We start from the raw sequence: 26,427 nt of genomic DNA on the forward strand, positions 1-26,427 counted from the left end.
GGACAAGGTTTGGGAACTCCAGCTAACTCCTGGAGTATTGCTGTAATGTTTGACTGGAGTTTGTAAGCGCCCCCACTATCCCCCCCCCCCCCCACCCACCCCCTGTAGAAAAAAATAACCGGAGAGAAACATTTTTGATTGGAAATAGCTGCTGGTGCGGTCAGAATGAGATTCTCCTGCTGGTGGACAAGGGAGACTCTGTGATAAAATATTTAACTGGACGGTGGCGTATCCTTTGTCTCGCCGCAAGAGTTTGGGGGAAAACTCGAGGGCCGGAGGGTTAAGATGCCGAATCGACAGAAGAGGGCGACTTTCTGCGGGGGCGGCTTGTTGAGCTTGGTCTCTGCCCTGAGCGCGGCTGTGTCCCTAGGCACTCCGTCCTGGGTCGAGGGCACACTCCTGTGCAAGACAGGAGCTCAACTCGTCAACGCGTCTGGAACAGAGCTGGAAAAATTCATCGGGCAGATCCAGTACGGGCTGTTCCAAGGACGGAGGCTCCGGGAATGTGGTCTGGGAGGAAGGAGTTTTCAGATTACATGTGGGTACACACAATTCCGCGCTACGATTAAGAATCCTGTTCCTTGGCAGGACCTCAGATGGTACCACTCAGTGCAAATGTTAGCAATTCACCTGCCAGTTTTCCTGAAATGAGTGAAGAGAGCTGTGGAATGCATTTACCGAAGTACCAGTCAGAAACCGGTACTTCCATCTCATAGGGTGGGGAATTTTACTTATGCCTAAAAACTAGTGCCACTTGATCCATATGGGGCACTGCCCTGTTGCTGAGTCCTGGTATAGCCTTCGCCAGGTGAGGTATTTGCCCAGGAGTTGACATTTCTTCCAGGTTCAGCGTCAAATTTCATAAGACAGATAGTTCCAAATGAAAGGTTAAGAATAACCGAAGGCCTTTCAATGCTACATGCAGGGGAGGGATTCGCCATTTTAACCATCAGGCCTCATTAACATGCAACCCACCCAATTTCCACCTGTTACAAGCTGCCGGCTTCTGGAAATTTGGGCAGCAGGTGGTTGCCCACTGACGCTCGGGTATTTGCGGGAAGGGGTTTCTGGACTGTCTCACTGTCGAGTGGCTGGGGGTATGGTGCATTGTTATGGGGTGCATACAGGGCAACTCTCGTATGGGCCCTACACGGTCCTACTGCTCTAGGCTCCAGATCAGAAAGTATCAAATCTACTTGGTGGGGGGAGGGGGAGCCTCTTCAGCTTTCCAAACCTTCTCATGTTGGTTTTCATTTGAGAGGGCAATTGTGATGGCTACAATCATTGTCCGGACCTGATCAGACACCAGTTAACTTGTGTGATTTAAGTCCTAGCTGCCTTTGGATGGGTGACTTAGACACCAGTCCAGAAGCGGCCGTTAAATAGCGGCAATAATGGGATCCAGGTGACTTTCCTGTGGGTAAGTAACCTGGGGGAATTTTAGCTGCCCACCCACTGGGTTTCTGCTAGGCAGCCAGGGTTTATATCCCTCACCCCATCGCCCCATCCTTAGCATGTGAATTCCATCATCCCTTCTTCATTCCACCAGCATGTCATTTCCATTTCTCTAACCAATCATCCTTGTGTCCTTTCTAAGTCAACTCCATGCTGAATTTTGAGCTGTTTTGTATTGTGGACTTGTTCCCCCGCCGTTTGTTCCCCCGCCCTCCCACCCCCTCCCCTGCCCCTAGAAACTGGAGTGATCCTGCATAAATTCATTACACCAGTCAGAGAGAATGGACTTTCATCTCACAAATCTGGACTGCTATCAAATGCAATTTCCCATCATATCCTATAATTTTCACTGTTGCTTTTATTTTAATCGGTTTAGAAAAATTGTTTTTTTTAGAAATGTATTTTTACTTTGCCACATTGTCTGTAGCAAAATAACAGTTCTACTATCAGCAAAGTCAAGGTAAAGCATGTTATTCCTTTGGATGAAAATATCCTTTTTAAAAAAATTCTTCATTGACATGTGCCTGAGTGCATCCATTAAGTTGGGAGAAAGGTTACAACAGTGTTGTGACAAAGTACTTAATTCAGTAAACTGAGGTCACCAAATTGACTTTAGAATTGCATTGGAAATGCCAAGCAGATGTTCACAGGTCATCGAAATTCATATCACTCAGGAAAGCTATTCCCTTTCGAGTAATTTAGTGCTAGAGGCAATAAAGACCATTAGGCTTGGAGGCATAGGAACATGATGCGGAATTGGCAGCTCACAGGCAAATCCCTCGAGTTTGGTTTTTAATGAAGGGAAAGCTTTCCTTGAAATTTATGAATCGGTTAACTAAAGTCTCAGAGGAAATCAGAGAGGTCACTCAGTCCATGTGCTAGTGATCCCTCCAGATTGGTCAGGTCATTGTGAGCCAATGGTGATTGGGCTTGCTGCATTATTCAAAAAAAAATCAACAAACCCCAGCATCAGCAATCATTCTGTTTTGTAAACCTAGTAGTTAAAGTATATCTCAAAAGGAGCACCATCTATGTGAACGGTCTTGCATTTATGTGGCTCTGCATTATATCCCTCAGGTCATTTTGAATTGCAGTCAGTACAGGCAACCTTGGTGCCTATTTTGCACACAACACTGCCACTTAAGCAGTAATAAAATGGATAACTGTAAATCTGTTGTCAATGGGAGGACTGTTGACCAAAGTAACTCTCTAATCTTCTTCAACCAGTAGAATAGGATCTTAGACATCCAAGGCATCACATTTGGTAAGGTCTCGCTTAGTATCTCATTCAAAAGAATGGCGTCTCTGACAATATAGTGCTTCCTCAGTTTCAACTGTGCTCTAGTTCTGCACAGAGGCTGGAAGCCATAATGTTCTGACTTACATGCAAGGGGGATACCAAATGAATCAAACTGCCATTCGACCCAACCAATCCCATCGCTCTAAGACCCTAACTCTCCATTAGAGCATCCAGCTGCATTAGAAATGTCCTTCATGTTTTTGGCTCAAACGTCCAGCCTGGAAAAACACTCCAAACATTTGGCATTCTTTAAATAAGTAATTCCTTTGTAATAGTGTTTTAAATTGGTGCACAACCAATTTAAATTTATGCCAACATTCGCTTCATCATTTAAAGTCACCAGCAGATGAAGCCAGGATTTTGTTATTTAAACTAAAATATTGATGTACCCCTCAATCATATTAATCATATTTCATATTTGGAAAAGATATTTCCCAGGTGTGAACTGACTATTTCTCACTTTAATATATGAATGAATTCTGCATCAGGAATGATTATTTTGGCTCATGTATATTATTATGTTATCCTAAATTAGAATACAGGAGCAGCAGTGCTGTCAGTATAAGTTCTGAATGTCCAATATCATTTGCTAAACTTTTATTAGTAGACATATCAGAGCCCAAATAATGATCCGTTCCAGCTGGGACTACACTATAAAACTCATACACACATTTTAAGTAAGATAACAAGGGATGAGAAGTGGCATGTAGGAACATAGGAACAGGGGTAGGCCATTCAGCCCCTCAAACCTGTTCTTCTATTCAATGAGATCATGGTTGATTTGTGACCTATCTCTATGCAACCTTTGGTTAACAAAAGTCTATAGATCTCAAATTTTAAATTAACAATTGGTATAGCATCATTTATGGAAAAGAGTTCCAAACTTTGACCAACCTGTTTGTGTAGAAGCGCAGAAGGATAACATATCCTTCCTAAGAACTGAACACAATAGTCCAGGTGTTGTCTAACCAGGGTTTTTTTATATCAGTCGCAAAGTGAAGTATTAAAACATTAATTCACTAGGCAAGAAAGCAATATAATCCACCCTTGCCTGCAGTAGTTGTGATAGTATTTTTCCCTTCGTCCTTGGAAAGACCAGTATAACTCATAGGTGTCTGAAATGCATATGACAATTCAGTCTTTCTTACTTGGAGAGAAAATCTATATCTGACTTCATATCATCCTTTAGCTTCAATCATCCTCTGTTTACAATCATGTGTTAGTTTCTTATATCCCTAGTTGAAAAATTTTGGTGTGGCAGACTTTATAACAATATTGGAATGAAACATATCAGTTTGGGTGTACCATGGGAGCCTCCAATCCATTCCCTGCCAATATTTATACAATCACAGATAAAAGAGCTTTTTGTCTTGCACTCATCAGGGCACTTCACAAGAATACCAATATAAGGGAAAACAACAAGTTATACTGTATGAGAAGAGAGTGGTGATTGGTTGGCAAGAGGACTCTGATTGGTAGAGGTGTTGCCATGGGGAATGCACCAGTGATGGTGACTGACAGTTAACTGCCAAACGTTGTTGAAATTTAGACCAGGCAGCTTGATCCTGATTGGTCAAGGCATTGCCCTGAGAAATGAGTCAGCGAATGACTGCCACTTATTTTGTTTAGCTGAAACAAGCACAATGTGTGTACATGTTTTTTCTGTCTGCAAAGAACAGGGCCTGAGTATTAATATATGTAGCTTCCAGGACACACAAATGCACCACACTGTGAGCCCAACGAACGATCTTAAATTGGTTGTCATCGTAATTCATTGCACACTTGAGGATTATTTAGCGAATGTTGTCCAATCACAGAATCACATCTAATGTTAGACACTGTGTTTTGACTTTTGCAAGCACGGGCTGATTGGGTACGGATTGTGCCTTGCCCGTTGCAAACAGTGGCTAGGACATGCTGTTTGATACAACCTGTCTTTGGGACGTATGGCGTACATACCTAGCATCACACTAGCACTGAAATTCATATACCACATTACTCATTTGTGTGATATGCTTGATGGCAGCATCCTGTTTGTGGCAAGTATCACTCATGTTGCTCCTGCATAGCAGCAGCGTGAAACAGCTAGCTTCACCTGCTACTCAAATTTTTGACATACCTTGCCCTTCCACAGCAGCATGTAATAATTTCCTTGCAGGTCTTAATGGGCTCCATCCTGCACTCAAATTCACCTTTGAAATGGAGCAGTCAAATTAACTCCCCTTCCTAGATGTACTAATTGAGAAATCTGCCGGAGGTTCTCTACCATGGTCTACTGCAACCCTACCTTCACTGGTCAATATATACATTGGGACTCTTACAGTTGCTCACACTATGATTGGTCTTATTGGCAATCTTGTAAATAGAGCTCGAGCCATTTGCTCACCATGCAAGCTTGATGCTGAATTAGGGCTCAGTAAAAGGCATCCTGCGGGATAATGGCTCCCCTGATCATATCATTTCATATTGTATCTCATGCAAACTCATGAACAGGTCTAAGGCCATCGCTTGTGACCCTGCAAAATGTCCTGTCTACCTCAGACTACCCTGGAAGGGCAAGGTATCTCAAAAATTTGAGCAACAGATGAAGCTAGCTCTTTCACGCTGCTACTATGCAGTAGCAACACGAGTGGTATTCGCCATTAACAGTATGCTGCTGTCAAGCCAAAAAGACATTCTGCCTATCACGCAGTTGAGTAATGTGGGTATGTGAATTTTAGTGCCAGCGTGATGCTAGGTAAGCTGTATGTCCTAAAGACTGGATCGTATCAAACAGCATGTCCCAGCTGCTGTTCGCAATGGGCGAGGTACAGACCATGCCCAACCAGCCCGCGCTCGCAAAACTCAAAACACAGCGTCCAACATTATACGTAATTCCGTGATTGGACAACATTTGCTAAATAATCCTCAGTGTACTAAGAATTATGCTGACAACCAATTTAAGATTATCAGTTGGGCTCGCAGTGTGGTGCACTTGCCTGTACTGGAAGCTACATATATTAATACACAGGGCTCTGTTCATTGCAGACAGAAAGAACATGTACACACATTGTGCCCGTTTCAGCTGAACAAAATAAGTGGCAGCCATTTGCTGACTCATTCCTCAGGGCAATGCCATGACCAATCAGGGTCAAGCTGCCTGGTCTAAATTTCAACAATGTTTGGCAGTTAACTGTCAGTCACCATCACTGGTGCATTCCCCATGGCAACACCTCTACCAATCAGAGTCCATTGCTAGCCAATCAGCACTCTCTTCTCATACAGTATTAATTGTTGCTTTCCCATTGTGTTGATTTCTAGTGATGTCCTGATGAGTGCAAGACAAAAAGCTTCAACATGTCTCTTTTCAGCAACACCAAATGACTATTTATACAATTTCTTTTTAGAGGAGTTAATGACCTTTTGTTTGCTTTTCTTTGTTCCTGTTCTACATACTAGTCTGTGGACTAATATTCTATAGCACAGTGCATTTACCGCACTGTTCTTTAGGCTGTGCAGGTCATTAAAAAAATGTTGAACGTTATGCTTCCAATTGCATCAATTATATCTAATTTTAGTGCAAATAGTCAATTTTATAACAAGTTGGCACTTTTCATCAGTTAATAATAATTCTTAGGACAGATGTTTTGATAAACAGTGCATCGTACATTTGTATGAGTTTACAGAGTTTTGGCTGATGGAATATTACTTGTTGCAAAGGCTATTGTTACGGACCCGAGAAAGAGGAAAACCTGAACTCCTTTATTTACTCACCACCTGTCTGTAAGCAGAGGTGCTTTAATTTTTTTAAACAGGCTGTGGTGTATTTCTCCAAACCTTCAGTTTACGAGGTCAGTTTTTAAAGTAACTTGCAGCAAAATCTCTTTATAAGTATTGTTTATTCAAACACGGAGGATAGTCAAAACATCATACACACACACAAAGACAAAATAAGAAGATAGGAAAGAGGAGTTTTTACAACTATGAATTGCTTAAAAGAAAGAGAACCACAGGTATGGGTATCAGTTCACGTGATTGCCAGAGGCCGGAATCAGAGTCCAGTGAGGGCTCCTTCATAGAAGATTTAGAGTTAAGGAGGGTTCAGCTAGTTGACACAGGTGTTGCAGAATTCCTTTAGAGTTGATGGTGACAGAGCGAGATGATGTTGGTATACAGAGACTTGGCCTGTTTAGCAGGCAATGGTAGGAGTCTTCCAAAGAAACAGGCTTTGAGGAGGTTTAGACTTGAAGCAGACTGTTGGTCAGCGTGGAGTCCTGCTGTGCTGTTGGCAGTCTGGAGGTTAAACAGCAGATTGAGTTGTGAGTCTAGAAATGTAATATTAAAACCTTCCAAAGGCCAGAAGCTTAGGTCATGTTTGTTGCCCATTAATAAGCCAGTTTCAGGCTAACAAGTGGTTTTTATGCCTTTGGTCAAAATTCAATGTTCACCTTAAGAGATAGATAGTATCTATTGGTGCCTCTGCAGGTATAATGAGTTTTGATGGCTCTCCTTTTATTATGAGACAAGGCTAATGAGTCAGATCCTCTGCTGGTCCCTGGTTTCATTGATTGTAATGTGTCCTCACAATGAGAGCTGTGAGATTCCACAAGGATGAGGGTTGAGCTGTTGTCCTGTTGCAGCTGTTGGAAATTTCCAGAAACTGTAGCCAACTTGTGAATCATGTGACCTGTAGCAGCCATCTTTTGGTTCAGAGAAGTCCACTTAATCAAAAGGTAAGGTTTGATTTAAACTGTTTATGATCTCTTCCATATCACTGTGAAGATCACAATCTCCATTATTCAGTAATCTACTGACATTCTCCATTTGTGTGCTTATAATGCATGCTGCTAGTTAGGTTGCTGTGAAATTGTGACCTTCGTTCTATTTTGGTTGAAAATGGAGATTTCAGAAAAATAGTTTGGAAAATAAAACTTCCTACCATTAGATGAGCAGAAATTAAATTTAGTTGGCAGCCTGACTTTGACCTGCTTTGTTGTTCAGCCTCCTAAGCTGCCTGGCAACTCTCACTTTGTGCTCGTCGGCACATTTAAACTCAGGCAGATTGTTCACTTATTTGCATAATGACATTTGATGAGCCTGGCGTGATTTGTGAGTAAGACCAAGACAAGTTCATTGAAAAAAAATAAATAAGGAAGCGTAGCTTTATTCATGACAAGCAGATTGTTTGACACACTGTGTAAACAGATGAAGTTGGTGTAAATCAATGAGCATCACTGTTATAATGGCCCCTTACAAATGAGCTGTTACGAAGGCTATTTAAAAGCAAATTAATGAGAAATCAAAGTTATGTTGAATAAGGGAAACAAAATGCTCTAATGGGACCCCAGGTGATAGAAAATGTGACAGTGTCACATGAGTTGGGACATTTCAGGGAAATTTAATTTTTTTACATTTCATTTTTGAATTTGGCGCCAATCTACCTGAGGCAACACTTAGCCCCAGGGAGATGAATGAGCTCTTTCATGCTCATGCGCAAAAGAGCATGCTCTCGGCTTAGGGAATCCCCCCTACCCCATCTGCACAGCAGATGTCATGCTGGGCGGGCCTTAATTGGCCTACCACATAAAATGGCGGCGTGCCCCTAATCGGGGACGCTGATCCGAGGCGTGACTGCACGCGCCCGCTCCTGAACTCCCCGCCCCCACCGGTGGGGGGAAAATTCTTCCCATAGAATGGTTACAACACAGGAGGAGGCCATTTGGCTAGTCATGTCCATGCTGGCTCTCTCTAAGTACAACTCACTTAGTTCCACTCCTCAGCTTTTTACCTGTACCTCGAATAATTTTTTCTCTTCATGTACTTACCTTCCCCAAAACCTCTTCAATGAGCTTGTAGTTGAAAAGAATTAAAAGATTTCTGAGAAATCCAAAGAAGAGTTAACTCTGTGTGTTTCTGTCTCCACAGATGCTGCCAGACCTGCTGAGTTTTTCCAGCACTTTGTGTTTTTATTTTATATGAAACGACTCTAGAATTGGTGCCATCCCCAATCCCTCCTCCATCTGCCCGTTGAAGAACCACTTTGTTTCCTTTCAGCTTAATACAGCCAAATGCTCCCCCAAAGAATAGCAAAGAACGAGTACCATAAGACTGTTGCCAACTTTGACGTGGCATTTTCTGGGTTTGTGCCTGTGGCCGTGTACCCAGCGATTCCTGTGAACAGACTTTCAACTCGGGCAGCTGACTGAATTCCGGGTCCCGACCCTGCAATGCCTGAGCTGCGTTGTGCTTGCGGTGCTATTTTTAAAAGTATAAGTGGCCTAATTGGCTGGGAGGTGAGCTTGGTGCCCAATGAGAGGCCTTGATGAAGAGAGCAGGCATCTCCTGGAAAGTGGAAGAAAGCAGATGCGGCAAGGAAGGGCCAGCCATTGTGCTGGCTCTGGATGACCCAAAAGACTTATTTAAAAAAACATTGCCAATAAAGTTATTTGGGCCCCACAGCAAGCCTGACTGCCGTGCACTGATGTGCATAACACAGGCTGGTTGGACTCATCCAAGGCACTTTTGGAACTTTCCACCCTGATCCATGTCAGCCCCTTTCACAAGCTCCCTAAGGAGCTTAAGGGGGAGGCAACCGGTGTTGGGCAACTTCCCCACTCCCTCCCCCTACTCCCCCACCCCCACCATCCCATTTAAAATCCAAAACTCTTCCCAAGGTGTCGGGATCCCAATACGTCCACCAGGGACTGTGATTTTCAGTGCCCCATCCACACCAGGCCCTGACCCTGCCGGCAACTGATAATCCAGCCCCTGATCCCCGCTGGCTGTCTGAGGGAACCAATGAACTGGAAGGTGCCAGTTTTACACAGCAGCAGCAAACAGACCAGAAAAGCCAGAAGTAAAAACAGAAATTGCTAGAAATATTCAGCAGGTCTGGCAGCACCCGTGGAGAGAGAAACAGAATTAACGTTTCGAGTTGCAAATGGGCCATCGGCCTGAAACGTTACATGTTTCTCCCTCCACAGATGCTGCCTAACCGTCTGAGTATTTCCAGCACAGTCTGTCTTTATTTCAGATTTCCAGCCTCCGCAGTATGTTGCTTTTATCTCAGAAAAGCCCACGTTTGATTCACAGTCTGTGTTTTGGTTTGCTAAGCACTATCCATGCCGAAATGGGAGAGCAACAGTTACACCACCGCCAGAGAACTTTTTAAAATTCATTCATGGGATGTGGGCATCGCTGACTATCCCAGCATTTATTGCTCATCGCCTAATTGCCCTTGAGAAGGTGGTGCTGAGCTGCCTTCTTGAACCGCTGCAGTCCATGTGGTGTAGATACACCCACCAAGCTGTTAAGGAAGGAGTTTGATCCAGCAGCAGTGAAGAAACAATGATATATTTCCAAGTCAGGATGGTGGGTGGCTTGGAGGGGAAATTCCAGCTGGCGTTCTCATGTACCTGCCACCCTTGTCTTTCTAGATGGTAGCTGGTTTGCAAGGTGCTGTCTAAGGAGCGTTGGTGAGTTCCTGCAGTGTAGATGGTACACACTGCTGCCAATGTGTGTCGGTGGTGGAGGGAGTGAATGTTTGTGGCTGGGGTGCCAATCAAGCGGGCTGCTTTGTTCTGGATATTGTCAAGCTTCCTGGAGTTGCACTCGTCCAGGCAGCTGTAGAGTATTCCATCACACTCCGGACTTGTGCCTTGTAGATGGTAGGCAGACTCTGGGGAGTCAAGTGAGTTACTCACCGCAACTGAGTTACTTGCAGCAAAAAAGCACAATCAAACAGAAATGCCAGGCCAAAGTATTGATTCTCTCAAGAAGTTACTGAGCAACAAGTGGTCGAGGTTCACATACAAAGTATGGCTATTTGGCATCTAAATAGGACTGCACAGCAGCATAACACATAGTTGAGGAAAATGAAGGAGGCAGGAAGTTGAGAAATTCCACGGCTTTATATATTGCAGCGAGTATACAATAAGGGAATTCTGGAAGTGATTAGTGGTGAATCATTTCACTCAGTAATACCATAGACTGACAAACTTGAACAAATGAGGCTGGTTTTACTGGGACAGTGATAAAGGGGTGATTTGATAGAGATGTGACAGAGTAGATAGATACAGATTGTTCCCATTGATTGACAGGTCTGAAACCAGTGGACAAAGGTACAAGGTTAAATGCAAGAGATTTAGAACAGAAATCTGGGGGGTGCAAGACAGCCGAATGCACAACCAGAGCTTGTGGTTGAAGCAGAGAGCACAGCTTGAAATTTACTTGGAGTTACATACGAACATAAGAATTAGGAGCAGGAGTAGGCCACTCAGCCCCTTGAGCCAGTAAGATCATGGCTGATTTGAATTTAACCTCAACCCCACATTCCCATCTACCTCTGATTGCCTTTCAACCCCTTGCTTATAAAGAATCTATCTAGTTCTTCCTTTAAAATATTCAAAGGCACTGCTTCCACTGCATTTTGAGGAAGAGAGTTCCAAAGACTCCCAAACATCTGAGAGCAAAAATGTCTCCTTATCTCAGTTTTAAATGGGCGACCCCTTATTTTTAAACAGTGACCCCTAGTTCTAGGTTCTCCCACAAGATGAAACATCCTTTCCACATCCACCCTGTCAAGACCCCTCAGGATCTTATATGTTTCAATCAAGTTGTCTCTTACTCTTCTAGATTCCAGTGGATACATGCCCAGCCTGTCCAACCTTTCCTAATAAGATAACCCTCCTAGTCCAGGCATTAGCCTAGTAACCTTCTCTGAACTGTATTCACACTCTGCCCTCGTACCTTCAGCAGAAGTGTGCCAGAAACTCTCATTCATCAGCATAGATGGAGTTTATGCCACACTTCCTGAGAAGCTATGGGGACAGAATGGGAAATCCTTTGTCCAAATTCAACATTTAGGAATCATCTGGATAGGTGGCGGTGTAGTGGCCTTGCCAGTGATGCCCACATCCTGTGAAATAATACATTTTTAAAAAGATAGCAGAAGGAAAGGAGAATAAAGGGGTATGTAAACAAGCGTTAGGAATGGAGATCATATGAATGATAAACTCCAACAAGGACTGTTTGGACCAAATGGCTCATGCCTGTGTTGTAATTTCTACATTCACAATAATGATTTAGGCCTATGGGTTATAGCAATCTTTAAATCTCTCCCTATCATTTTATTATTTGTACCATATTCAGTTTCCACATCTGGAATCAGGGAGTTAATTTCTCTATGGATCTGATTCTTGTTCTCATAACAGATATGCTTATAGTCAGTATGCTTCATATCCTCAATAGAATGCTGAAGGATGATTGAGAAATGACCTTAATTTTTATTACCAAGTCTTTCAAAGCCAGTATCAAGAATTTGCTGATCAATTTCCACACAGACCAGGAGTTTCTATGGCGATGCTTTTATTAATGCAAATGAGCATTTGTTTCTTATTCCATCTCAAATAACTTTATTTTCTGTTTAATCTAATTCATTAAAACACTACTTTTACAGTAAAAATGAAATCGCTTACTGAGGGGCTTCAGTTCTGTGGCAAGACTGGAGAAGCTGGGATTGATCTCCTTAGAGCAGAGAAGGTAAAGGGGAGAATTCACCGAGGTGTTCAAAATCATGTGGGCTTTGTTAGAGTAAATAAAGAGAAACTATTTCCACTGGCAGGAGGGTCAGTAACCCAAGGGTACAGGTTTAAGGTAATAACAACAACCAGAGAAGAAATGAGGATTATTTTTTAAACAGCCAGTTGTAGTGATTTGGAATGTACTACCTGAAATGGTGGTGGAGGCAGATTCAGTTGCAACTTTCAAAAGGAAATTGGATATATAGTTGAAGAGGAAGAAATCATTTGCAGGGCTGTTGGGAAAGAGCTGGAAAGTAGAATGCATTGCATAGCTCTTTCAAAGAGCTGGCACAGGCATGATGGACTGAATGGCCTCCTTCTGCGCTCTATGTGATTCTATGACTAGGATAGCACAGTGGTGGCATTGAGCAAAGGGTTTGTTTGTGCTACACAGGAGAGGAAGATCAGAGGGTGAATAATTCTGAGCAACTCCTTGCAATACTCAGCAGTCAATTGCAAGACATCAATGGCAGAGGGACGTCAATGGGTCCAGGGCCCTTTGTTTAGTACATTGGCACAAAGCAAATCAAATGACAAGAGAACAACTTTTTTAAAATTACTATAAACACATTGGCACAAACATGCATTAAATGTAGCATGGTGAATTCTTTCAAGCAATATTCTGTAAGGATTCAAGTGATGATCAACAGAAAGTGAGAAGCCCCATGCAACTCTTAGATATCATTATTTTGAATAACAGGAACAGGCCATTCAGCACATTGTCAATCCTTTTTTGGCAAATCATTACTTGAACTATTTAATGTCTCACCATGTCCCTTGAGAAACATATCTAATTGACTCCTGAACATATTTATCTCATCTACATTAATGGCCAAACTTGATCATTTATTCCTCAAATCTGTGTGCTGACTTCAAATGTCCTAATTTCTAGTGGAATATACTCAGCACCTCTGGCAGCTGTCTTACCTAATGAATATTTCCATCATCTTCGATTTCTACTTCAGATTTCCAGCATCATTAGTATTTTGCTTACATTGTTCATTTCTAACTTGTACTCTGTGATTTTAGCACCTCTTACATTATTGAGAAATTTGCCTGGGGCAACTTTGGAACGTCCTTCACAATCTTAAAAACATCAATGCTGGGTCAAATTGTTCTGGTCACTGAGATGACAACTTATAAACACACTGATGAAGATCTCCTCTAATCAGTATTCTTCGTACAATCATAAACAATCATAAGTAACCTTTTTCTCAACACATTAATGACTTGACTGGCATTACTGGCCATTAGGGGATACAGTGGTATAATGATAATCTCACTGGTCCAACATGGAAAGTGGTGGAATTTTATTAAAATTAATAAAAAATCTAGACTATAAAGCTAATCTCAGTAATGGTGACCGTGACAACTATCATCAATTGTTGAAAAACCCATCCAGTTCATTAATGTCCTTCAAGAAAGAAAATCTGCCATCCTTAACTGGTCTGGCCTACATGTGACTCCAAACCCACAGCAATGTGGTCAACACTTAACTGCCCTCTGCAATGGCCTAACAAGTCACTCAGTTTTTTTCTTATTCATTCATGGAATGTGGGCATTACTGGCTAGACCAGCATTTATTGCCCACCCCTAATTGCCCCTGAGAAGGTGGTGGTGAGCTGCCTTCTTGAGCTGCTGTAGTTCACATGGTACAGGTACACCCACAGTGCTGTTAGGGAAGGCGTTCCAGGATTTTGACCCAGTGACAGTGAAGGAACAGCAATGAATTTCCAAGTCAGGATGATAAGTGGCTTGGAGGGGAACTTCCAGGTGATGGTGTTCCCATCTGTCTGCTGCTCTTGTCCTTCTAGATGGTAGTGGTCGTGGGTTTGGAAGGTGCTGTCTCAGGAGCCTTGGTGAGTTTCTGCAGTGCATCCTGTGGATGGTGCACACTGCTGGCACTGTGCATTGGTGGTGGAGGGAGTCAATCAAGTGGGCTGCTTTGTCCAGGCAAGTGGGGAGTATTCCATCACACTCCTGACTTGTGCCTTGTAGATGGTGGACAGGCTTTGGGGAGTCAGGAGATGAGTTACTCGCCACAGGATTTCTAGCCTCTGACCTGCTCTTGTAGCCACATTATTTATATGGTTAGTCCAGTTCAATTTCTGGTCAATGGTAATCCCCATTGAGAGTGGGGGATTCAATGATGGTAATGTCATTGAATGTCAAGGGGCAATGGTTAGATTCTCTCTTGTCAGAGATGGCCATTGCCTGGCATTCATGTGGCGCAAAGGTTACTTGCCACTTGTCAGGGCAAGCCTGGATATTGTCCAGGTCTTGCTGCATTTGGACATGGACTGCTTCAGTATCTGAGGAGTCACAAATGGTGCTGAACATTGCGCAATCATCAGTGAACATCTCCACCTCTGACCTTACGATGGAAGAAAGGCCATTGCCGGGTTGGATTTGTGTTGCTTTTTGTGCACAGGACACACCTGGGCAATTTTCCACATTGCTGGGTAGATGCCAGTGTTGTAGCAGCACTGGAATAGCTTGGCTTGGGGTGCAGCAAGTTCTGGAGCACAAGTCTTCAGTATTGTTGCCGGAATATTGTCAGGGCCCATAGCCTTTACAGTATCTAGTGCCTTCAGCTGCTTATTGATATCACATAGAGTGAATCAAATTGGCTGAAGGCTAGCATCTGTGACAAAACAAAAACAGAATTACCTGGAAAAACTCAGCAGGTCTGGCAGCATCGGCGGAGAAAAAAAGAGTTGACGTTTCGAGTCATGACCCTTCGACAGAACTTGAGTGAATCCAAGAAAGGGGTGAAATATAAGCTGGTTTAAGGTGTGTATGGGGGGGTTTGGCGGGGGGGCGGGTGTTGGATTGGGGGGAGAGAAGTGGAGGGGGTTGGTGTGGTTGTAGGGACAAACAAGCAGTGATAGAAGCAGATCATCAAAAGATGTCATAGACAACAGAACAAAAGAACACATAGGTGTTAAAGTTGGTGATATTATCTAAACGAATGTGCTAATTAAGAATGGATGGTAGGGCACTCAAGGTATAGCTCTAGTGGGGGTGGGGGGAGCATAAAAGATTTAAAAATATTTAAAAATAATGGAAATAGGTGGGAAAAGAAAAATCTATATAATTTATTGGAAAAAACAAAAGGAAGGGGGAAGAAACAGAAAGGGGATGGGGATGGAGGAGGGAGCTCAAGACCTAAAGTTGTTGAATTCAATATTCAGTCCGGAAGGCTGTAAAGTGCCTAGTCGGAAGATGAGGAGTTGTTCCTCCAGTTTGCATTGGGCTTCACTGGAACAATGCAGCAAGCCAAGCACAGACATGTTTCCTATTTACATTATTTTTAAATATTTTTAAATCTTTTGTGCTCCCCCCACTCCCACTAAAGCTATACCTTGAGTGTCCTACCATCCATTCTTAATTAGCACATTCGTTTAGATAATCTCACCAACTTTAACACCTATGTGTTCTTTTGTTCTGTTGTCTGTGACATCTTTTGATGATCTGCTTCTATCACTGCTTGTTTGTCCCTACAACCACACCAACCCCCTCCACTTCTCTCCCCCCACCCAACACCCCGCCCCCCCCCCCAAACCCCCCCACACACACCTTAAACCAGCTTATATTTCACCCTTTTCTTGGATTCATTCAAGTTCTGTCGAAGGGTCATGAGGACTCGAAATATCAACTCTTTTCTTCTCCGCCGATGCTGCCAGACCTGCTGAGTTTTTCCAGGTAATTCTGTTTTTGTTTTGGATTTCCAGCATCCGCAGTTTTTTTGTTTTTATAGCTAGCATCTGTGATGCTGGGGACCTCCAGAGGAGGCCAAGATGGATCACCCACTTGGCACTTCTGGCTGAAGATTGTTGCAAAAGCTTCAGCCTTATCTTTTACACTGATATGCTGGGCTCTGCCGTCATTGAGAATGGGGATATTTGTGGAGCTTCCTCCTCTAGTAAGTTGTTTAATTGTCCACCACCATTCACAGCTGGAAGTGGCAGGACTGCAGAGCTTAGATCTGATCCATTGGTTGTGGGACACTTTGCTCTGTCTATCACTTGTTGCTAATGCTGTTTTGAATGTTGTAGCTTCACCAGGTTGACACCTCATTTTTAGGTATGCCTGGTGCTGCTCCTGGCATACCCTTCTGCACTCTTCATTGAACCAGGCTTGGTGGTAATGGTAGAGTGGGGGATATGCCGGGCCATGAGTACATGAGTTGTGGTTGAGTACAATTCAGCCAGTGCTGATGGCCCACAGTGCCTCATGGTTGCTCAGTCTTGAATTGCTAGATCTGTTCGAAATCTATCCCATTTAGCATGATGATAGTGCCACACAACACAATGAAGAGTATCCTCAATGCGAAGATGGGACTGAGTCTTCACAATGACACAGGGGTAGATATTCCTCCAAGGTGGTCACTCCTACCGATACTGTCATGGACAGATGCGTCTACAGCAAGCAGATTGGTGAGGATGAGGTTGAGTGTTTTTCCCTGTTGTTGGTTCACTCACCAACTGCCACAGACCCTGTCCAGCAGCTATATCCGTTAGGACTCAGCTAACTGGAACTGTACTGGTGCTACTGAGCCACTCTTGGTGATAGACATTGAAGTTCCCCCGCCCATAGTACATTCTGTGCCCTTGCCACGCTCAGTGCTTCCCCCAAGTGGTACTCAACATGGAGGAGCACTGATTCATCAGATCAGGGGGTTGAGGGAGTGGCACCTGGTAATTAGCAGCAGATATTTTTGCCCATGTTTGACCTGATGCCATGAGACTTCTTGGGGCCCAGAGTCGATGTTGAGGACTCCCAGGGCAACTCCCTCCTGACTGTATACCACTGTGCCGCCCCCTCTGCTGGGCCCGTCCTGCTGGTGGGACAGGATCAACTCAGGGATGGTGATGGTGGTGTCTGGAACGTTATTTGTAAGGTATGATTCCATAAGTATGGCTACGTCAGGCTGTTGCTTGACTAGTCTGAGACACAGGTCTCCCAATTTTGGCACAAACCCCCAAATGATAGTGAGGAGGACTTTGCAGTGTGGACAGGGCTGATTTTGCCATTGTCATTTCTGGTGCCTCGGTTGATGTCAGGTGGTCTGTCCAGTTTCAATCCTTTTTATTGACTTTTTAGCGATTTGATACATTGCGTGACATTTCAGTGCGTGCTGAAGAGTTAACCATTGATGTGGGTCTGGAGTCACATGTTGGCCAGACCAGATGGCAGAATTTCTTTTTTTGTAAGACGTTAGCGAACAATTAACAATGGTTTCATGGTCATCATTAGACATTCCAGATTTTTATTGAATTCAAGTTCCACCTTCTGCCGTGGTGGGATTCGAACCCAGGTCCCCAGGGCATTAACCTGGGTCTCTGGATTACTAGTCCAGTGACAATACCAATACGCCTCCGCACAGTTCAGTTAGGGATGGGCAACAATTGCTGGCCTGGCCAGCAATGCCCACATCCCAGGAAAGAATAAAAATAATGCCAAGCACAGGAAACCTTCAGAGAGGAGAATTTTGACTTTGAGTGTTAGTGTGATTCAGCCGACCCCATTATATCTTTCTTCTGAATTTAATTTCCATTGTGTCTCTCCTGCTCTATACATAGCTCTGACTGCTGCTCCTAGCCCTGCACTCCCCCTTTCTCCATCTCCCTCTCTCCATGCAGGTAGCAGCCGAAGAACTTAAAGATGAGTCCTTTTCTATCTAGTAGAGAAGCAGCTTTCCTCCAAACTCCTGACAAAGAACCCGCTCCACTGCTGGAACGGGTCACCAGTGCCCTCTCTGCCATCCCAGGCCCCTGACAACCCGCAACCCACATTATTCCCGGATGTTGGCTGGGCTGCCCCAGGATGTTTTTTTACTTCCATCACCCCCATGTTAATGAGACCTGACCAATCTCCGATTGGTATTACTGGGCAACTGGCCCAAGAAGAAGGCATGGGGGGAATATCTACCCCTGAGTGTTGACAGGCTGATCAGCCATAGAGTGGGAGGGGGCAGGGATGGTTGTTTCAAAGCCTGTTGGATTTACCAGATTCCTTGATGCTGGCTCCCTTGGTATTATTATATCATTGACCACACCTTCCTCCTCCAACACCTCTCCACTATCATACAGTTGGGTGGGACTGCACTCGCCTGGTTCCATTCTTATCTATCTAATCGTAGCCAGAGAATCACCATCAATGGCTTCTCTTCCAGTTCCCACACATGTGCCTCTGGTGTATTCTGAGGATCTATTCTTGACCCCTTCCTATTTTCCATCTATCTGCTTGCCCTTGGCATCATCATCTGAACACGCAACATCATTTTCCAATGTATGCTGACGACACCCAGCTCTAGCACACCATCACTTGGTGATAATTGCTGTAGCAGGAAGCTAAACTAGCTAGTGACTCATCAGAGGCTTTATATAAGAAACAGGCTCTTCAAACCGCATGGTCAGTAAGGGTGCACAGTCAGAAGATTACACCTGAGTGAGACATAGACTAGGTGAGAAGTGAATTAGGTTCACGTGGAAATTCGGTGCTCAGGGAAAGAGGTGCTTTAAGTTTGGTTTATTGCAACTAGCAAAGTGTGTTAAGTATTTGTCAGCTTTATTAGTACTAGGAAGGTCTATCAATAGTTGTAAGGCTTATTAAACTAAGGCCAAGTAAAATAAAGTTAACATAAGTGAAGTAAAGTTAAGGCATGGCAGGACAGCTCAGCACATGGAATAAGTATCCTATAGCATGTGGGAAGTCATGGACGCTACTGGTGACCTGAATGACCACATGTACAGGAAGTATCACCAGCTGCAGAACCTTGAGCTCCGGGTTTTGGAGTTTGAGCAGCGGCTGGAGTCATTGTGCCACATCCGTGAAGCTGAGAGCTATGTGGATAGCATGTTTGGAGAGGTGGTCACACTGCAGGCTAGGAGTATGGAGGCAGTAAGGGAATGGTTGACTGGCAGGCACTCAAAGCGAACCAGGCAGATAGTGCAGCGTCCCCTGAGGTCCCACTCACTAATCAGTTTTCCATTTTGGGTACTTGTGAGGGTATTGGTTCCTCGGAGGAGTGCAGTCAAAGCCAAGTTCGTGTCACCACTGGCGGCTCAACTGTACAAGAGGGGAGGAAGAGAAAAAGAGCATTAATTGTAGGGGATTTGTTCGGGAAACAGGCAGGCATTTTTGTGGCCATAGATATGACTCCAGGATGGTATGTTATCTCCTTGGTGCCAGGGTCAAGGATGTCACGGAGCAGCTGCAGGACATTTTTCTGGGGGAAGGCACACAGTGAGAGACTATGGTCCTCATCGGTGCCAATGACTTAGGTAGGAAGTGGAATGAGGACCTGAAAGCAGATTTCAGGGAGTTAGAAGGAGATTGCAAAGCAGGACCTCTATAGCAGTAATCTCAGGATTACTTCCAGTCTCACTATGCTAGTGAGCATAGAAATAGGAGAGTTGAGCAATTGAACATTTGGCTGGAGAACTGGTGTAGGATGGAGGACATCAGATTTCTGAGGCTTTGGGATGGGTTCTGGAAAGGTGGGACCTGTACAAGATGAATGAGCTGCATTTTAGCAGGGCCAGGACTAATATCCTCACAGGGAGATTAGCTAGTTCTGTTAGGAGGGTTTAAACTAGATGGGAACTTGACAGGTAGCTCAGAGTCGAGGGACTTAAAACTGGTAAAAGGAAATAGAAAAGGAGAAAGCAAAAATAGAAGAAAGACAAAGTATAGGCAAGCATCAAATAGAATCAAATAGAGAATAATGCTCAAAAATAGAATTAAAGCACTCTATTTGAATGCTCGTAGCATTCGCAAAAAGGTTGATGATTTGAATGCACAAATTGAGGTAAATGGGTGTGATTCAATTGCCATAACGGAGATATAGTGACCAAGATTGGGAATTAAGTATCCAAGGACATTTGGCATTTAAGAGGGATTGGCAAAAAGGAAAAGAAGGTGGGGTAGCACTGTTAATAAGAGCGAGATCAGTACATTAAGGAGAGAGGATCTTAGATCAAATGTAGAATCAGTATGGGTGGAGCTAAGAAACGGCAAGGGGCACCAAACTGCAGTGCTAATATTGGGCATGGTATAAATTAGAAAATTAGAGATGCATGTAACATGAGGAACACAGTAATAATGGGAAACTTCAATTTACACATAGACTGTGTTAACCAAATCATCACTAATGTTGTAGAGGAGGAATTCCTGGAGTGTGTATGAGATGGGTTTCTGGAGCAGTACATTGTGGAGTCAATGAGGGATTTGGCTGTTTTGGACTTAGTGTTGGTTAATGAGAAAGGGCTAATTAATAATCTTGCTGTAAAGAAGCCTTTGGGAAATAGTGACCATAACTTTATAGAGTTTTGCATTAAGTTTGAATGCGATGTAGTTCATTCTGAAGCTAGGGTCTTAAATCTGAACAAAGGGAATTATGAAGGTATGAGGGGTAAGTTGGCTTTGGTAGATTGGGAAAATACACTAAAAGATTTTATGGTTGACAGGCAATAGCTAGTATTTAAAGAAATACTATGTGGCCTCGAACAAATATACATTCTTCCCAGGCACAAACACCCAAAGGCAAAGGTAAATCAACCATGGCTAATGAAAGAAGTTGCATTAGATCAAAGGAAGTGGCTTATAAGGATGCCAGAAAAAGTGGTGAGCCCAATGATTGGGAACAATTTAAAACCCAGCAAAGTAGGGCCAAGAAACTGATTAAGAAAGGAAAAAGAGAACATGAATGCAAACTAGCAAGGAACATAAAGGCAGACTGTAAAAGCATTTCTAGGTACGTGAAAAGAAAAAGATTAGCCGGGACAAATGTGGGCCAATTACAGGTGAGGACAGGAGAATATATAGTGGAGAACAGGAAAATAATATCCCATGGAGAAGATACAGAAAATCTCCCAGAAATACTAGGTGATCAAGGGACTTGCAAAACTGAGGAACTAAAAGAAATTAATATTGGTAAAGAGGTGGTACTTGAAAAGCTAAGTGGATTGAAGGGTAATAAATCCCCTGGACCAGAGTGCTGAAAGGGATGGCTAGAGAGATAGTGGATGCATTGGTGGTTATCTTTCAAATTTCCATAGATTCTGGAAAGGTTCCTGTGGACTGGAAAGTAGAATATGTAACCCCACTATTTAAGAAGGGAGGAAGAGAGAGAGAATGGAGAACTACAGACCTGTTAGTTCGAAGTCAGTAGTAAGATAAATGTAAAAAGTTATTGTAAAGGATGTGATAACTGGACAGTTAGAAAAGAATGGTAAAATTGAGCAAAGTCAACGTAGATTTATGAAAGGGAAATCATGGGCCATAACTTTGGAACTCCCCAGTGTTGTATTTGGGGAAAACCCCAAAGATGCGCTGGGGATCCAGGATACAGGAAGTTCCCAGGTAAGGTTTTCATGGCAATTGCCTAGAAGTGCAAACTTCCCCTGGGCAATTGCCCTGCACTGGGAACCATCCGAAAATGTCTTTAAATCACAAACTTTGGAAGATTCAGACTGGGTTACACCAAAAGTTACCCAGAAAAAGTTAGATGGATTAAAACCATTTCTAACTTCTGGGTAACTATTGTGCAGACCGAGACCGACCCTCCACACCCCTGGCCCCCAGGGGGCTCCCACACCTTGCGACTATGCCCCCGACCCCACAAGGGTCTCCCCTCACCCCACGGGGCTCCCTTACTGCCTCGACACCCCATGGGTCTCCCCCAACCCCTGACTACCCTCCCCACAGGACTCCCCAAACCCCCTGACCCCCTAGGGTCTCTCCCCAGCCCCCCTCCCCACCGAGTAACATCCCTCACAGGATTCCCCTCACACCCACAGGGACTCACACTTCCATCTCCCGCCAGGCCCAGCTCTTGCCAGCCCCCAACTGGCCTGACCCAAGGCCCGAACCCATGCACTCCCCCTGAGCCCGACACCCTCCCCACCTACCAGTATGAACGCGACCCCACCCAACCCGAAGTACGACACCCCCCCCCCCGACTTCCGACCCTTTTACCTCCGAGCCCCCGACCTCCAAACCCCTGATCTTCCCACCCCCGACTTCCTGCCCTCCGACCTCCTGACCCCTGATCCCCCCCCGAGACCACTGACCCAACCCAACCTCCCCCCTCCAAACCCAACCACCAATTTCCGCAACCTCTGTCCACCCCATCCAATCTCTGGCCCACCCTGACCTTCCTCCAACGTCTGACCACCCCCTCTTTCTCCAATCCCCCGACCTCTCATGCCCCCAACCTCCAATCCCCACTCCCGACCTCTGATCACCACCCCCCCAATCCTCTGATCACCCCCACCCCCCAAATCCTATCCACTTACCTTCAACACTTACTTTCTTCGTGACCTGTGAAGGACCTTTAACCTTCAATGGACCTTTAAACTTACCTGGTTTACGGCAGCTAGTGCCATAAAAAAGGGGCCATGGCCTTCTTACATTTGTCTCAGCTGCACTTTAACACTAGGCCCTGGGGATGCGCTGCACTGACTGGATCTCACCCGGCCTGAGTTAGAAGGTTGGCGAGACAGGATGGGAAAAAGTTCAGCTAAGAAATTGGGCACAGAGTGACAATCCAATGCTGATTGCCACTCCTAGGAAGTTCAGGTCACATGTTTGACAAACCTGATGCAGTTTTTTGAGGATATTACTTGGCATTGATAAAGGAGAACCAGTCGATGTGATGTATTGGGATTTTCAGAAGGCTTTTGATAAGGTCCTGCACAGAAGGTTAGTAAATAAAGTTAGAGTGCATGGGATTGGGGGAAATATACTAGTATGGATTGAGAATTGGTTAACAAAGCAAAGCAAAGAAATGGAATAAACAGATCATTCTCAGCGTGACAGGCTGCTACTAGTGGGGTACCGTATGGGTCAGTGCTAGGTCCTCAGCTGTTCACAATCTATATAAATGATTTGGATGTGGGGACCAATTATAATATTTCCAAATTTGCTGACGACACCAAACTGGGTGGGAGCGTGAGTTATGAGGAAGATGCAAGGAGGCTTCAAGAGGACTTCGACAGGTTAAGTGAATGGACTAGAACATGGCCAATGGAATATAATGTGAATAAGTGTGAAGTTATTCACTTCAGTAGAAAAAAATAGAAAGGCAGAATGCTTCTTAAATGGTGAGAGGTTGGGAAGTGCGGGTGTCCAAAGGGACCTTGGTGTCCTTTTCATGAATCACTAGAAGTTAGCATGCAGGTGCAGCAAGCAATTAGGAAGGCAAATGGTATGTTGGCTTCATTGTGAGGGGATTTGTGTACAGGAGTAATGATGCCTTGCTGCACTTGTAAAGAGCCTTGGTGAGTCTTCACCTGGAGTATTGTGCACAGTTTTGGCCCCCTTATCTAAGGACGGATATAAGGAGGGAGTGCAGTGAAGATTCACCAGATTAATCCTTTGGATGGGGGGATTGTCTTATGTGGAGACGCTGAGGTGACTGGGCCCGTATTCCCTTGAGTTTCGAAGAATGAGGAGTCAATTCATTGAAACTTGCAAAATTCTTACAGGCCATGACAGGATGGATGTAGATAAGATGTTTCCCCTGGCTGGTGAGTCTAGAGCCAGGGCACATAATCTCAGAATAAGGGTTAGGCCATTTAAGACTGAGATGAGGAGGAATTTCTTCTCTCAGAGGGTTGTGAATCTTTGGAATTCTCCACCCCAGAGGGCTGTGGAAGCTCAATCATTGGGCATGTTCAAGACAGAAATCGGTAGATTTCTGGTGACTAATGACATCAAGGGATATGGTGCTAGTGCGGGAAAGTAGCGTTGAGGTAGATGATCAGCCATGATCTAATTTAATGGTGGCTCAACGGGCTGAATGGCCTACTCCTGTTCCTATGAATCCTCCATTGTGTCTAAATTGTCAAACTGTTCATCCAACATCCAAGTTCCTCCAATTATATTGGGAAGACTGAAGCCATTGTCTTTGGTCCTCACTACAAGCTCCCCTCCATAGCCACTGAACTCATCCCTCTTCCTGCCAATTGTCTGAGCTTGCACCAGACTTTTTGTGACCTTAGTGCCATGTTTGACCATAAGATGAGCTTTCAACAACATATGCCTCTCTCTTCTTATGCTGAAACCCTTATCCATGCTATTGTTACCTCTAAACATGACAATTTTAGCACACTCGTGTCCAGCCTCCCTTATTCTTCCCTCTGCACACTTGAGGTCATCCAAAACAATGCTGCCCATGTCTTGACTCACACCAAATCCCACTCGCACATCACCCCTATGCTGACTGACCTACATCGGCTCCTGGTGAATCAATGCCTCAATTTTTAAATTCTTTGTTTTCAAATTCCTCCATGGCCTATCCCCTCCCTATCTCTGTAATCTCCTTCAGCCCTACAACTCTGTGAGATACCTGAGCTCCTTTAATTCTGGCCACTTGACCATCTCCGATTTTAATCGGTCCGCCATTGGCGGCCATGTTTTCAGCTGCCTGGGCCCCAAGCTCTGGAATTCCCTCCCTACACCTCTCTGCCTCTCTACCTCACTTTCCTCCTTTTATGACACACCTTAAAGCCTACCTCTTTGACCAAGCCTCATGTTGGGGTGTCATACTTTGTTTTATAATGCAGCTGTGAGTGCCTTGGGAAGTTTTGTTATGCTAAAGGGGCTATATAAATACAAGATGTTGTTGTTGTCTTGCCTGAGACGAACAAGCTTAGCACAAGCCAGGAATCGATGTTGGGAGGGGGGAGTCGGACTTGGCCGGGGTTGGGGGGGGGTTGCGCGGGGGGGCGGGTGGAATTGGGGTTGGGAGGGTGTTAATGTATATCTGCTGAGCACCAGACCCCCTTTCGAATGCATTTACAAAACAAGCACACACATAAACAAAGCACTTGCTTTGTTGAGTTATGCAATTTAATTGAGGTTGTGGTTTATTCGTTCTGTACTATGCATGTCATGTCCTCAGCAGTCAAGCAGAAACCTGATTCTGCCTGACAGATGCTCTGTGGAAGTAAAATGTGCAATGCTGCCTTTGTGGTGCACGGTAACAAACTGTGAACTGCTAAACTGCGGCTGTAGATTAAAGCAAATTGCTTCATCTGTCTTGTATTGCTAATATCATACCAGCTCTTGACAACCTATGGATCAGCAGTAATCTTAATATGAAATTTCAGTGACAGGGAAAACAGCTAGAGTCTGTCATGTTGAAAGCATTAAGAAGGGACGCTTGTTTATTCATTCACCCAACAGTATTTTTTCAACGTAAAAGGAATCAAATGTACAGGGGTTAATTGCTCGGTATTAATCTTGTAAGCGAAGTGTCCAGTTAAGCATGCTTTGCGTAATGTAGCAATAGTCCCTCCTCAAAATTGAACCTTCCCACTCTACAATTACAACTGGGTCGTTAATTCCTTTCCTGATATCTGTCTGTCTTCCCTGTTCTTCTTCCCAACTTCCATACGCTTATTGGCTGTTGTGGATTATTAGTTCTGTAGATTCAACCTGCCAATAGTCACAGGGACCATTAATCACTGTGCCGGGTCTACAAGGTCTCAGTGGGTACGAGAAATTGGCCCAGATGTTTAGTGGAAGCAGGATTTCCAAGCTGTATGGAGGAGTTCTGTTCTGAACGCTCTGACATTTTAGTTCATCAGAATGTTTAAATGACCAACACGCCCCCTGGTTTGGTTAACTGCTCCTCCACCCCCCTGTGTCCCACCTCCATTGAAACCAAGGGTGAACGGGTTTAATGTGGGTTGGATTGGGTTGGAGATTTTTAAAATCCCCCCCCCCCCCAAACTAAACCCACCCAATTTTGGCGGTTAAAATTATCCCTAAGGTCACAGAGACAAGAAAACACATTCCCCAATGAGTTGGTTGGTTAAGATGTCGTTCCAGGTGGAATCAAGCTGTTTAGACCAGGAAATTTCCATATTTGATGCCCATACAGTGTTGAGTCAGCTGATTTCCATCACAATTTCCTTCATTATCATAACACTAAAGAGGGGTGAGAGAAAATCTCACATTTCCCACTCCTGATTGCTATCAAAGGGCCCCTGTTTGTGGGAGATTTGACTCTGTGTAAATCAAGGCTCTTCCCCATTTTAATTCCCCTTGAAGTCAATGGAAATGAAAATGGAGAGAGATGTAAAACCGGTTGCCAGT

At 44.2% G+C, this 26,427-nt stretch overlaps 1 protein-coding gene across 1 annotated transcript in view; it reads left to right on the top strand.

Annotated features, from left to right (window-relative positions):
• The first annotated feature begins 260 nt into the window (after positions 1-260).
• clrn1 (clarin 1) overlaps positions 261-26,427 on the top strand; it is a 31,254-nt gene continuing 5,087 nt past the window's right edge. The window contains exon 1 of the mRNA XM_041181179.1: positions 261-538. Within this exon, the coding sequence (XP_041037113.1) occupies positions 286-538 (253 nt within the window). The 5' untranslated portion in view covers positions 261-285. The remainder of the gene's footprint in view (positions 539-26,427) is intronic.

The sequence above is a fragment of the Carcharodon carcharias genome, chromosome 2, assembly GCF_017639515.1.
Source record: "Carcharodon carcharias isolate sCarCar2 chromosome 2, sCarCar2.pri, whole genome shotgun sequence".
NCBI lineage: Eukaryota > Metazoa > Chordata > Chondrichthyes > Lamniformes > Lamnidae > Carcharodon > Carcharodon carcharias.